General features: G+C 35.1%; 1 protein-coding gene across 5 annotated transcripts in view; it reads right to left on the bottom strand.

The window, feature by feature from the left end:
• Positions 1 to 779: 779 nt before the first annotated feature.
• The window catches only part of PARN (poly(A)-specific ribonuclease), a 59,535-nt gene continuing 44,590 nt past the window's right edge, over positions 780 to 15,724 (bottom strand). For 4 of the 5 annotated variants that reach the window (XM_040590903.1, XM_040590905.1, XM_040590906.1 and 1 more), the window contains 3 exons: positions 9,088 to 9,277; positions 2,113 to 2,306; positions 780 to 932 (listed from right to left, as the gene is read on the bottom strand). In XM_040590903.1, the coding sequence (XP_040446837.1) occupies positions 880 to 932; positions 2,113 to 2,306; positions 9,088 to 9,277 (437 nt within the window). In that variant the 3' untranslated portion in view covers positions 780 to 879. Of the gene's footprint in view, positions 933 to 2,112; positions 2,307 to 3,116; positions 3,120 to 9,087; positions 9,278 to 15,724 lie in introns of all 5 variants that reach the window. The other variant, XM_040590904.1, reaches the window with a different exon arrangement.

Here is a 15,724-nt window from a genome sequence, read left to right on the forward strand (position 1 = left end):
AAATTTTTTTAATTTTCATTTTTATGGAAATACATTTTTTTTTATTTCCATGATACAAAAATGTTAAATATCAAACATTTTCTGAAATCTACCAATGCAGATAATTTTTTAAACAAATAAAGGGCTGGTGCAGTTAGCAGGTTTGTCACAGGTACCAAAAACATTTTTACAAAAACCCCACAAGCTGGGGAAGGAGGAGGGAAGAAACAGATCAAGACCTAAGAGTGAAAACAGCAATAAGATGTGAAAACAAAGAAAAGCTACCTCCAACCAGGAAATTAATGTTTGAGAAACTTGTAAGTTACAGGTTCTTGAAAGGGTAAGCTACATGTGAAGTGGGTATTTAGATAAATACTGGCTGCACAGGGTGTGGGGGATACAGAATGGAAAACTAAAGAAGATTTCCAGATAAAGTAATTGGTAGAAAGCAGCAGGGGAAGATGCAGTTCTGTTTTAAGAATGCTGACAGCATATTGATATTGCCTGAAAAAATAGCTAAAAATTAGGAGATTTGTAGTAACTCCCCTCTAGCACAGCAAACAGCCTAGCACAAAGTCTTAAGAGTGCCAGTTCTTTTTGTACATTTCATAGCCAGCATGCCAAGTAGGTGACCAAAATGCATTTAGTCTTGCTTCTTAAATCTAACATCATTTACGACAGCAAGTATTTCACATGATCAACAACGAATCATATACTAGTTAATATACACACAAGTAAAATTGACAGTGACTGTTCAATAAACAGTTTAAAATAATTAAACTGATTTTCAGGACACATACTGCTTTGTTAACACCACTTTATTTAAATAAAGTATGGCTTCCAAGAGGTGTATTCTTGCAACTGCTTTCAATCAGTTCCACTTGTTAAGGCAGTTGTTTCCTACCATGTTTCAGGGACTTCAAAAATTCCAGTGGAACTAGTTGTGAGGCTTCCTAAAAGACAGAGTCATGGAACAGTATATTGAAGACTTCAATATATAAACACTGAAAGGAATAAAAATCAAATCAAGAATCTTTTTATTCTTTCAGAGCATACAAAGACATAGTTTCTCCTCTAGAGCAAGGCTCTAGATACATTACTGGCAAGCCAATAGTTACAAAGGGAAACCAAAAGACTGTTTAAGTAGGCACTTCAAAAAAAGAAAAAAGTAACAATAATTTTCTTACCCTAATAGTAACTAATATATTTTGCAGTTAATGAGTAATTTTTATCCATGCAATTTTGTTTTTACAGTAATTGTGATGATAAAGTTAAATAACAGTTTTCCCAAGTGCACTTGCAGTTATTCTTGTTTAAGGCAGTTGAGACACTGAAGAATATTTCCAGCCCAAATTAATTAGAAAGATGAATTACACTAATACCAATAATGTACATTTCCATAATGCCAAATACAAAGGATTAATTTTATACTCGAAATTACAGTAGACAGTCTTGTCATTTTGCATATGCTTGCATGGCCCAATTGCCCTACTGAACTACAAAAAGAAAGCAATTTCCAAGCACAGCTTTTGAAAACAGCTAAGAAATATTTTACTCCACCAAATCAGGAGAAAGGATGCTTGGTATACAATACCACTTTCTGGATAAAAGTGGTTAAAGCAGATACTGAAATGAAGTTTTACCTATTAATATACAGGCAGTGCTCCAGATGACCAATAATTAAGATATGAATACTTTTAATATAGTCTAATAAATTTCTAAAATAAATTACTAACAACTTGAAATGGAATAAAAAATAGATCAATAAAAATACTTTGAGATTTAAATTCATGTGACCAAAGGTGCAATAACTCACACAATGTAGCAAAAATACCAGGTGAAACATAGTCATCTGACTGCCACTTGCCTATCTTTTGTTTTGTGGTTTGTGGTTTTTTTATGTTTGTTTGGGGGTTTTTTGTTTGGTTTTTTTTGGTTTTTTTTATAATTTTTGTATGATACAATCATCAGTTTAAATAACTTTCCTGAACTTCTATGAATGTAATAGGGGAAGTCACTGTTATAAGTTACTTTGCAGTAAGTTAAGACATTCAAGAAAGAACTTCAATTCTGTTCAGGCTTAGGGTAGTTCCAAACAGAAAAGAAAACCATGCGCACACACACTGTGCTTACCTGCTGGAACTTGTTCCGTCTTGATCTTTTTGAACTTTTTGGCTCTCTTTTTACTATCTGGCAAGGACTCTGCACAGGACTGAGTCTGATCATATTCTGGACTTTGGCTTTCTCCCTCTTCCATATCATCAGAACCAGTTTCTTCCTGAATAGGACTCATGCTTCTCTTTCCCACTGTACTGGTACCTGTAAAACTGAAATGTACAAGAAATAATAATTATGAACAAGTCAAGAAAAACTATTACATAGGTACTAGTTGTTGTGCATCTAATAAATGCTTATGAATGTAGTAGAATAAACTGTAGGAAGTGGTGTACCATGAATTTACATTATTTGGAAGAGGACTTAACTATAAAATTCCATAAATAGTCTATTAACACAACCTTACATACATGAAGGCATTCATTCTTTGTACTACAGATGGCTCAGGCTTAGCTGCTATTCTGATGAGATCACTCAACTCTAAAGCTGTTCTATATCCCTGCTTAGTTTTAATTTTTATTCTCTTAGTTACGAAAGCTCTTGTAAAGCATTCTCGATAGACACCAAGTTATACACAACTGTTAAGCCTCAAAACCACATCCTGATATTGAAAGGTTCTACATGCTAACTTCATCTTCTCTCCTGGAACTATAAGCAATTCTAAAAGCATTTCTGTTACATAAAGGTAGAGAAAACCATCAAGCTCCATATGACAAACTTTAAATCACGCCTTAAAGTGAAGAGTACTACCATCCAACAGACTGGTAAAATAAAAACCACAAAATATTGCACACTCATTTCATAGGTAGTATTTGAATGAAGCTTGACTAATACAGTATGAAGATGAACTTAAGAGTTCCATTTCATCTAGCATACATTGAAGTAATGCTGCATAGATTTTCATTCAACTGGAATGCTATTGTTAAGTTTCCTTGAAATACAAATGACAATATTTAAATTAGCATGAATATAAGAAAGAATGGAGTAGCAAAGGGGCTAATTAAAAAAATAGTTCCCATTACAAACTTCTAGATACGTGAGTGTCAGCTACTTAAATTTCCATTTTGGTTCTCCATTAGAACAACCAAGTAAAAAAAAAGGAAGTTTTAGATTTACAAAACTTTAGTTTTTCATCAAGAACTACACAAAATGGCTGTATGCATCTAAGCCATGTTCTATTTTTTATTTACATAAAAATTAATACAGCTTTATAAGCTTTTCTTTTTTTCCTTTCTAATCAACAATAGCTGGGATTTATGGTGTTTCAATAAGGTTTCAGCTAAAGGACTGTTAAATTTGGCTGTATAGTTTGGGTTTTGAAATGGAATTTTTTCAGCTGAACATTTTGCAATTTAAAACAGACCTCTCTGGGATGTCCAAAGGCAATAAACAAACATAAAACATATGATTACACCTCATGCTCTTACTGCCACTTCAGGAGCACAAACACCATTTACTTTGATGAATAGCTGGCTTTTCCTCCAAACATTCACACACAGAAGGCCTTCTTGCATGATTTCTTACAAAGCATCATTTTGAGTCACACTGCAACTACCATCAACACGTCAATATTGTCAAACAGGCAAAAACTAGGTTGAGAAAGAAAAAAGCTCTATTGAAGAAAAAGGATTTAGAAAATGAAAAACTACTCTTTTTTAAAAAAAAACCCCATTGTTTAGAAAAGATTGTAAGAAATATACTTTTGGGAAAATTATTCTGAAAAATACATAAGGAATAAAAACTCAGGAGCCATAAATTATGATCCCAGGATTTCTTAGACGTATCATGAGCACTTGGCTCTTAGAAGGGAACTTGCACTCACTGTAGGTCTTATGGATGAATTTCATTTTTTTCAACTTAAAACTCTTGAGAAGTTATTGCAAATAAAGAAAAACAAGTTCTTGACCTTCACTGCACATTTAGCTGTGTACCAAAGAACAAAGTAGAAATTAATTTTAGGCCTTATGTTCTTTCTGCAGATAACCTCAAGGGGAAAAAAAACCCACCAAAAGACTGGCAGCACAAAGTCCAAAATATATTTTATAATCAAGAACTTTTGACTTCTTGCTTCCTCCCAAGAATACTAATTTTATTCTACATTCATTCATTGATTGCATGGATTATAGACAGATATGGGTTGATTTTTTTTGTCTTATTCTTCTTGGACCTAAAATAAGAAATGTCATTTATTCACTTAGTAATACTAGCAAATCACTATGGTTGCATATACAAGTTAGAGCACTACTCAGAGCAAAGTTCAGTTTTCTAATTGCACCAACTATTTTGGAGTACGTCCATATTTCTGTCTCAATTTCCTTACTCTGTTGAGAGACAACTAAACAAAGTGGAAGAACAGTACAGACTAACAGCTATTAATACCTGGCCATTCAGACATACTTGTGTAGGGTCCTCAACTGTGTGGATACCTGAGCCATTTAGAGACACAGACTTATAACTTCCATTAACAAATATTGCACTTAGGTTTCAAAACACACATGTACAACAGTCACCCAGGCAATAATAATTATTTTTTAAATTAATATAGTTAAAGAGGTTCTGAAATTTCTTTTGTATATTGAAATGCAGATTGCTCTAACTTTTAAAATAAAATTACTAGCCAAGGTTGGGGTGGGCAGGGGGTGGGCAGCAGCAGAGACCCAAAACAGCCCACCACAAGAAAAACCTATCATACATTGCCAGTTGGCAAATCTACTTAGTGAACACAATATAGCTTTCACAACAGTCAGTGACGATGGTAGGTGGGGTTCTAAGCCTCTTCAATGACAGCAGTTTCCACTAGTCCTTTTCCCCTGACCTCTCCCTTCTGTTGACCTATTTTAATGCCAGCCCACAGGCAAACCTGACAAGGATGAATGCCACTGGAGAAAGGTGGTATAAACACAAAACCCTAGATTTTATTTATGATTTCTATTCCTATTCAGTACAATCCTGATCACAGAAGAATACAGTATTTTTGTTAAATTCCAGCAATATGACTAGGAATATCAGTACTAAACACAGTTTAATGCATCAACAGGATGTAGACGACTTCTATATCGCTCTACTGCCAGAAAGAGCACAGATTCCATCTGATTAAACTGCCCATGAAGTTTGTGACATCATTTCAGCCAATAAATAGCAGCAATCCAATTAGTACTATGGCAATTATTTTGAAAAATCAGCAACTGGCACGCGTGTGTGTGTGTGTGTGTGGCAAAAGGTAGGAAAAAAATTATGACAAAGTAGCATTAAACATTTTGTTTTGGAAATGTTCTGGAAAAGCATGTCCAACTTATACAAGGATCACTTACTTCCATCACAATAGAGCATATTGAATTGGCCTGGATATATACAGACCTCCAACTTCAATTAAGTTTCGTTTAAACAAAAACATAATCCTGTGTTCTCTCTCCACTTAGAAAAACACTGGAGGGAGGGGAGTAGTTTATGACCCAACACAACAATCAGTCATTTCAGCTTAACAGCAGGTGAAATCACCTGAAATAACACTATAATACTGGAATACCATCATTTTCTTGCAATATTTATTCTCCATATCTTTAATGACTCAGCTTTTCCCAATTCTTATCCTTTATTTAGCAATGAACCACTATAAACGACCATTTCTGTAAAAAACACACAAGAATCATCAGAGGAAATTCATGAACCTTTCAAAAATAAGATCATCTTCAGCAAAATAAAGAAATTCAAGGAAGCAGTGCTACAAACAGCACCCTGACTTGACAGAAGATGCAGCAGTCCTGGTTTTAGCTAGAAAATGTGTAAGGCAAAATGGCATATCGCTTTCCCATACTTCATACTAATGCAAGTCTTCTGCTATTGACCTTATTCTATTTTACTAATTCCTAGATGATGACCAGGTAAATTAGAATACATAAGTACAAGTAGAGCAGGATACCCAATAGAGCAGATACATAGAACGTACTCTATTACTCTATTTGATTTTTCATGCTGTGGTTTAACACTATTTTGCTAAAGAAAAGATCTTAAATCCATGCATTTAACAGTCACAGCAGAGCTGGCTGGCAGGCAGTTATTTGCTAGCACAACACAGCCAGTACTGTGTAATACACAAGAGGCCATGATTCATCTGTTTCAAAAGTGCGTTCTGAATAGCGAACGGCTTTAAAGAAGCGGATCTTACTAACTGCTTGAAGTTTTGTCATATGCATCAGTTTTTCCTCTACTTCTCTACCTGACATTAATAATTAGGCATATTTCCATTAAAATCAGTTTTGATATCTAACAGTAGAAGTTATATGCAAGGGATATATATTAATTACAAGTGATTTTACCTTGTGACTGCTAATAATATTACTATACTATATTTTCTGTAGAGTAGTTCATCTATAATATGAGACTGTAGTTTTTTTAGTAGGACAGGGATTAAAGAACCTTTGGTACATACTTCTCAATCTGTCAATTTAAGACAAAAGTTCCTTACAAGAAACACCCAACAACTTCATTACTGAGTGAAAAATTCAGGATATATTGCCATCACGGAGAGCAACAGCTATTCTGCAACTGTGCTGCCTGACAGAAACTGATGCAGCAAGCTTGTTAAAAAATAAATAAATAATGGATGTAGTAACACAAAACTATTCGAAGTGATCAGCTGCTAGATACATCACAGTATTGACTGCTCAATTATATATGATTCAAATTAATCTGGACAAATATACACACATATACCTGCACACATATATATTTGTCCTGAATGCTTTATATAAGTATTTATATTTTATATTAAAATGGCTATATATGATATACAAGAATATAAATAAATATTTCGGAGATATCTTTGGAAACAAAAGGCAAGTGTTCACCTGGAGTGAACTGAAAGACCACAAGGTTTGCAGTTCCACGTTATACCTAACCAAATTACACTTAAAAGGAAACATTTACAAAAGATTAGCTGACAAGAGAACACACTAACTAGTAACAAATAAAAATATTATTAACAAAAACATGTCAAAACACCTGCATGAATGAGAATTTGGGACAGAACCAAATCACTTTATTAATGGAATGAGAGAACAAAAATTCATGTAACATCAGTTACAAAAAAGTTCTATCAACAAAATAAAGGCTGCTATCCAAGACTATCAAAGTGTTGATCATCTGAAAACAAGGGTGCTTTTTGTAGAATTTTACAACACTAGAAAAAATAGATTTAAAATTTTCAAGGAGATTAAGTGCTTAGGCATATAACTCCTTGTGGTGTATCATAATTTTAAGGAAAGAATTCATGGAAAATTTTATTCAGCAATTTTCCAAATTATACATTTGTGGTAGTCCTCAAACTTCTTCAGGAGATGACAAATCAGTGTTCCATATTTACTGTTTTCTGAAGTACATGTTAAAAGAAGAAGTTGTCTATGGTTCAAACCATAAGCTGCCACTCTAACCACCTGTCTAGAATCTGTCAGATACCCCAAAGCCAACATCCATTCAGAAGAGATACTTCCCTTAGTAGAAATAAAACTAGGACTCAGTATTTCTTTGCAGTAGACTCAAGATGAGGTATGTATTTTCAGACTAAGTAACAGACTTAATTATAGACCTAAACCTTAGCCACATGTAAACTAGCATCAGGACAATCTTTAGAGCTCCTCATCTCTTCACAGCATACAATTCCAAGTCTTCCTAAGTAAGCTAATTCAATTAAACTAGTTTCATTTGATAAGGATTTTATCACCAGGTTCCTCCATAGGTTTTTTCGGAATCAAACTTGTGTCTAGCACATTTAGAATTCCCACCATGACGAAAGCCATGAACATCTGACTGCCAGCCAAAATACACACCTGCATTTAATTTTGCGAAGTAGGCAAATCACAAGCTCATGTAAGTCAGAAGAACAGAACAAGTTTAGTATATTTATTACATGACTGATAGCATTTGTCAGAAGATGTAATGAGAGAGAGGACTTATAATAGCATTCCCAAGAAAGAAAAAGCAGGAAGACCTCAGTGTTTGTTTTATGACCACCTCATTTGTTCTGACTAACCAGGAAAAAAACCCAAAACAACCAAAACCAACAAATCAAAAAAACTCCTCCAAATAAACAAACAACAAAACCCCAAAACATCACCTTTTTATGCTGAATTTATAGACTCTGGGGGAGGGGGTAGTGGAAGAAAAAAATGGCAATAACGTGATAGGTTAATTACATGTTATTTTTAAATATTTTATATTTTCATTAAAATATACAAAAATACATTAACACTAAAAGACCCTTCCTATTCACAGCTACACAGATGACTAAGAAGCCTCCTGTTACCATCGTATCTAAAAGCCGTCATTAATATGAGAGGGTAAAAATGGAACAACAAATACACACAGCAAATACACCTACTACAGGATACAACATACCAGAATCAAAACTGGCATCTCCTGACTTATTGTTGTCCTTAAATAATGAACTAAAACCCATTTCAGGTTTTATTTCAAAAGTTTAAAGCCATGCAAGTATCATCATTTGCCTTCTTGTTTCTGAAACATAAGGACGATTTCATCAGGACTGTTCAAGATTGTAATTTATACCCTCCTCTGTGGCATGGAAAGTATTACCATAGAAAGTCATCCAAAACCCAATACAGCCTTTACAGGGGTATAAAATGACAGCTAAGTTTCCAGATAACACAAGCTATTCAGAGGTGTCAAACTAAGAAAACAATTATTTTATTTTGGTTATAAGAAATGGTACTGCTACATCAAGCTCTGAAACTGTGATCTGACCTGCCCTCAGGATCCCAGTATCTTAGAAATTTGTCTAATCACATTTGTGATGGAACGCCCTCTGCTCCTTTACCTATGATCTTGTGACAGCTGATGTACCACTACTGATTTATATCCAAAGAAATATGTACAGGAAAAAAGTAATCCATTGGTGAAGAACTACCTGAAAATTGCTAGACTTCTAATAAAAATGCAATAAAAATACAAGAGTTGGCAATGCAAGAAAAGTCTCACCTGTTAACACAGTAGTATCGACTCTGGGAAACATAAGGTGTGCATTGAGTTTTTAACTGCTTTCTCTCCATCTCCTTCCAACTATCTTCTGTACATTTTCTCTTTGCCTGTTTTTCTTCATGTTTTTTCTCAACATATTCTGCATATGTCTGGATCCTATAACTTTCAGCATATCTGCTGGTGTTTACAGCTATGGAGAAGAAGAGTGATGTTATATACAAAACACCGTTAAATGACAGCATGCCCTCTCCTGAAATAACTGATTTTGAAAAGCAGAAGGCAGTGAACTACTTGCTCTGTTCATATAAACAACTTCTAGTTCTATTGATAATGATTGGGGGGGATGGGGGGTGGGGGGGTGGGGGGAGACAGAAAATAAAGAAAATAAAAAAAATATTGTACTCTCCTAAATTCACATTTGAATTAGATATTCAAAACTCTTCCCAGAGTCAGGCTTCATACAAAAAGGGTTAAATCTACTTAAGACTTTTCTTTTAAATTAGAAACCATCAATTCTTCAGTTGCAGCCCTCTTCCAGATCGCTTGTTGGCAAGAAAAGATTTCCTGGATTTTTTCCCCTTTTAGTCTCATAACTTAACCCAGCAGGTTTATTTTGCAAGTCTGCCAGGAAAAGACGACATTTGCAAAGCCTCTGCCAAAACTCTATTTGATTGCTGTGAAACATAAGCTTATTTGAGCTGCATTTTTGGTTGCACAAGATATCCATGGAAGCAGCACTCAGCTAATATCCAGCTGTTCTGTGCTTGGATCTTTCTAATGTCTGGTCTCCATTTAACTAAAAAAGACTGCGAGTTCAAGGTAGAAGGATTTCTGTCCATGCAAAATTAGAATCACTTAGAAAATAAAGAAAAACCTTCCACTTCCTTCACTCAGCAACAATTTACCAACGTTCCTTCAAGTCCCAGCATCTTCACAGCTCTCAGCCTCTAGTCTGCAAGCCAAGCTCTGGCCTGAAGCCATCACTATAACAGATGATTCAGCAAATTAAACTGACTGTCAATGGTGTCCTCTGCTGTTTTCAGTGTAACTCACTGAAAAAAAGTATTGTAAACCCACCAGTAAATCAGTTTAAATATATATTTAAAAACCCCAAACAAACACACATTTTTCATATATTTGGGCTACGCACTTCAAAATACCATAATTGTAATGAAGACAAAATTCTGATTTTACTACTTCTAATCTTTTTGTAGATATTTCAGATGCGTATCCAAACTTCTGATTTAGCTGAAGTGTTGTCATCTTGAATACAGATATTCGGTATTACATCTAGTCCAAGCAAGTTCCAACATCACAATTCAGAAAAGGTGAGGAAGATGAGTGGATATTATTTTTTTTCCCCCCTTTTTCAGAACAGAGCATCCATTCTGCATATTGGCTATGCTACTGTGAAATGAATTACCTACAACACCCGTCACAGCACATAGATGCTGCTGCTGCAAAGTTTTTAAAATTTAGTAAAACTAGGCAACAGCATCAGGTATTTAATTTTAATCCCAAGAATAGATACCAGCAATTATGATCAACAGCCTCATGAGATTGTTGCACTAACCAAAGAGATGTTATGCATACTTCCTTTCGCACCCCTTATATTTGGGCTGAGCTGTGAAGTTACAGGATCTGTTTATAAGAACTAGGAGCATATTTATTGCCCATGAAGCTATGGTGCAGGCATCATGAATGAATTAATAACACTTACTGCATGCAAGCCGACATTCCTCAGGGTAAAATTTGTTTAGTTAACTCAAGCATGTTTTTACTAGCTAAAATCATGCACGTAGTTACCATGGATCATCTGATAAATAGTGATTTGTTAAAACACAATAACCATTTCACATTATTCCTTTTGCCAGAAACTAAGAGCCAAAGTTATGGCTCTCGCTGAAAAACCTGGCCTGTATTTAATGGGGGTGGGAGGAATCATCCTTATGCAGCCTGAAGGTAATTTTAAAATAAATTCTGTGTAAGAGTTAGTATTTTTGAACAAAGACAACTGTGCTTCCTTGAAATAAGGCCTGTATTTTATACCAACCCATTCATATTACACATAAATACACAAATACCTGCATATACAACTATCTCTATACATAGTTAATATAAAATTTATATGCTGAATATATCATTTCATGCATTGAACAACTGAAATGAAGGCATACGGAAAAATCTAAGGAGCCATACAGATAAATCAATCTTGCATGGTCTTGAACTGAAAAGCAGCTCCCTGTAAAAGTTTAAAATACATTTTCTCTGATGCTTTTTTGATGAATGCAGTCCATATTGCCAAACAAAGCAAACACATTTACATCACTCTGCATTGCCAACAGAAGAAATGCATTGCTAGAATACTTTGTAAACTCTAACAATTCTAACAAAAAGGGAATTTAGGGAGTTTGTTTACTTATTTATTTAAATCATGAGAAGACAAATCTTTCTGTGAGAAACCTGACCTAGTAACCAACACCAAATAGCTACATTTCATTACACTAGTTGCAGTCATAAAGTTAAGTTTCTGTCTTACAGTAGAATAACATTAATTGCACCCTATTTTAGGAAAAGCATTTTAGAGGATGGCATCTTCCCTAGTTATGAGGCAAGCTATTAAACAGACTGGCTGTCAAGTGATGCAAGAGGAATGTGTAAAAAGATACTCTTTCATCAAGTCCTTGCATTTACACAGAACAAAATCCTGACAGATGGCCACTGACAATATTAAGCCTCTTAATAAACAGACAAATAAATGATCTGTGTAGGCAAAACCCCCACAATATATAAATACAATAAATACATAGAACTACAGAGATTAAGGCTGCAATACTAAACACTCAAGTTTATGAAATGGTAAAGTAAAAATTCACCTGTGAAGACCTCTATACATATGCTGCATTAATCTTATCTGATCATCTACGTAGAACACAGGACTGCTGCCTCAGGTGGATTGACAGCATTCAATTAGCGAGTAGCTAATTCAGTAATTTCAACATTTTATTCTCATGACTCATCATATAGTTCCACAGCCTTATTTATTGACTCCTAGGGTTATTCATGCTGCATTTAAAAAAGCAAAAGTTTGCACGTGCTCTTTTTTGCATCATGGCATTATTCAGTATTTCAAAGTAAAGCTCATGAGCTGAAGCAGCAGTGCTATGTGCCTATTTTATAAACAGAAAGCAGGAGAAAAGACTCCAACCCCAAACCAGAGGGTCTCTCAAACTAACCTAAATGGAATTAAACTGCCCACTACAGAAAGCATTCTATCACGGTTGGTTTCCTACACAGCAAATGTATTAACATATCCCCAGAGAAGCCACAAATCCAAAATAAATAGTATGTGATCACATAGCCACAGACTTTTCAATGCATAACTCACCTACATTGTGTTACATATTAGTGAAATTGGCATTCCAATATTAATATTCTTTTTTTAGCCTATATGCATTTTTCAGGCCTTTAAGCATACCCAGGCAATTTCTGCTGTGAGGTACATCACACTGTTATACATATGACTAAATAGTTGAACCAGAAACTTTAAATGCATTTCTCCAGCCTCTCCCACTAGAATTATGGAAGTTACTGATAGTTGCTAGTGTTGATTCAATATAAAAAGGATTGGGCACACTCTCTGTTAGCTTCTCTGAGGAAAAGATGCATGAACTTGACAGAATTCTCAATAATTAGTCAACATTTCTGCTGATTTCTGGTCACACATTCGCCCCTCCAATTTGTATTTTTCCCAGTTCAGTCTTTTCTGGGTGTGTCTAACTTGTATCAGTCTTGCCATCTATCGTAACACTAAACATTCTTCAATATTTAACTCACTGTTTCCTGTTTTCTCTGGGTTTTCCCCAGTTTAACCAAGCCACATCCTATTATCCATTTTGGTTCTTTATCCCAGGTTTGATTTGGGGGTTTTTTGGCTTTTTTTTTTCATGCAGAATAGTCCTTGCCAAATGTATTTTTCTTTAGTGTCAAAGCAGTTTATTTTCAAACCTGTTCCAATCACAACCTTTTTGCTCCATCTATACATGCAAACTAATTAGTTTTCAATCTCACACCCATTCACTAGATCTTTGGCCATCCCTTGCCTAAAACAAGGGAGCAGAGCTGGCAGCGGAGCTGGAACCACGTGCTGGTCTATCTAGTACTACAAGACGACTTGGGGAAATGAAACCTTGGTCCACCTCCAAGACAACCAGCACATCCCAAACAAGCAAACAAAAACATATGATAAAAAAATACTCCATTACCATTTTTTTTTTTTTCTTAAAATGGTCTGGTTTGAAAGACAAACTAAAGAATGTCCTTGTAAAGAACAAGGACAGCATTGGGACAGCTTTCCCTCCGTGCTCACCACACCAAATGAACAGTTTTTAAAACCATGAGCAATCTTTAGGATTAGGAAGGAGGCAGGCTATACCAACTCTTTCTCTTTCTGTAGTAAGTCCATGTAGTAACCGAGTTAATTATGAATGGCACTCATTCATATACAGAAACACAGCGCAGATTCAATCTCACGGTGTTTGTACTCTCTTCTCTCCCAGTACACAGAGTGAATGAAGTTCTAAACTAGCTGGCTACTTTATTGTATTATTCAGTGATTTTCAAAATTTCACTGGCATGTAGAAGAATCTAGAAGACTACAAAACATGTATGTTTCTTTAGCAGGGAAGAAGTGATCCTGGGAATAACTGCCCTAACATAGTATGTTACTCTTAGTCCTGACAAAAGAACAATTTTAAAAAACAACTGAAGGTAGTGGATTAGACCATTTTCTCAAGTGTGGTTACAGAAAAGTTATCTAAACTGTGTTACTTTTGATGGTCAGCAGGTCAGAGGATTCAAATTAATTTGTATTTCAACAGAAAAATCTGAACTTTTCCTTAAATCCTGCTTTTAAAGTGTTGGGGATTTTTTTGTGGTTTTGGTTTTTTTGGTGGTTTGGTTTTTCTTAGGCTTTTGGAGGTTTTTAATTCTTTTAATCTGGAATGCCCACACCAACTCACCACCAATCAGCTCAACAGCACAGTGGAGTTTTAGGAGAGTAAATCTATCAACATTGCTACTGTCAAAACTGATCTAAGGCCTCACTAATTTAGCAGAGTAAGACACCTACACGACAGACAGGACTCTTTAGAGCCTTGGTCATGAACCCACACTAACAAGGCAGCTGTTCTGTTGAGTTGGATGTACTCTGCATACCCTTTGCTTAAAGCTTTTATTGAGATGAAACCTTATCCTGAAAAGTTTTATCTACTTTCAACATAAGTATTCTGCACAGTTTTACATCTAATAGAGTCAAACATATTTCAGTTGTGACTGAAAGGAGTAAAAAATAACTGCTAATTCAGCTACAGAAATCCTGATTGCTTGCTTTCCATTTTCCGTAATAGCTGCACTGCTGCACCCAAAACCCTTTTGCACATGTCAAGGTAACTACAGCAGACTTGCCCAGCATTGCTGAATGAAGTGACACTACATCAACATGCTTCTTGAGATCCTTGTCCTCAAGAAAATTTAAAGAGAAGAAAAAAACTCACTGCAGGTTTTTTTTTCTAAATATATTCCAAAAACTGAGACTTACATAAAACAAAGTATCAAGATTCCATGAAAGATTCTCTGAGATCATCCTGCACTGAAGCATCATGAGGGGAAAGTCTAGGTTTGCTCTGAGGTCAGGAGATAATTAAAATTCACTTACAATTTTTTTTACTGGTAAAAACGTTTAACCATGTGGAAGTCTGAGCCTAATTATTTAAAACCTGTAATACAGTGTAATTTTGGATCCCAGCATCACTTAGAAAAATTCAAAATACTGTTTACATACCTCAGTAATTGAAACAAAAGCCGTGAAATGTATCGACTCATTTAAAAAAAATCCAAATCAAATTAAAAGGTAGTCAGAAGACTTCCAATGGTATATTAAGGAAAAAAATTACTGTATTCAAACTTACAGGGTACAGGTGTTATTTTGAATTTTTTTTGTTTGTTTATTTGTTTTGGTGTTGGGATTTTTTTTAACTGATGAGAAAAAAGGCTGCAGGTGCCTGAAGGCAAGTCTGTAATTGGCCCTCCTAATTCTGCATCAGTAATGCCAAAAGTTGTAAAATACCTACATTATGATTTATACCACTGGTTCCACTGTAAAAATGACTAAAACATATCAACCAGCAATTCATTTTCTTGTTATGGTCAAGACTCCTGAACAACGCAAGTAGAAACTCACCATATCTCAATTGCCTGCATTTACTAGTACAGAAATGCTTTCAAATCAACACTGAAGAATTGTAATTTCCAGCAGTACTAGTAAAGCGTTCAGATCTGTTAATCTACAAATTAAATATGTAAAGTGTATGGAACTTTTCCTTTCTAGTCAGGTAGGAGGTCTCAATGTCTATTATTACTCAAAGCAGAGAAAGCTCAGATCTGAAAGACTTTTCAGAAGGAATCTGAACCCATGGTCTGGCTAGACAGCCGATTTAATCTAACACTTGTTACCAAATGGGAGAATCCCATGTCTTGTTCTTTAGCCCCAGCTCCAAGCCACCTGGTCCTGTGCCCTCCTTTACAGTGTTTGTGGGTTTTATTGACCTGCTGATAAGCTGGCTCACCTCACTGAACA

This window comes from Falco naumanni, chromosome 4, assembly GCF_017639655.2.
Source record: "Falco naumanni isolate bFalNau1 chromosome 4, bFalNau1.pat, whole genome shotgun sequence".
Lineage (NCBI taxonomy): Eukaryota > Metazoa > Chordata > Aves > Falconiformes > Falconidae > Falco > Falco naumanni.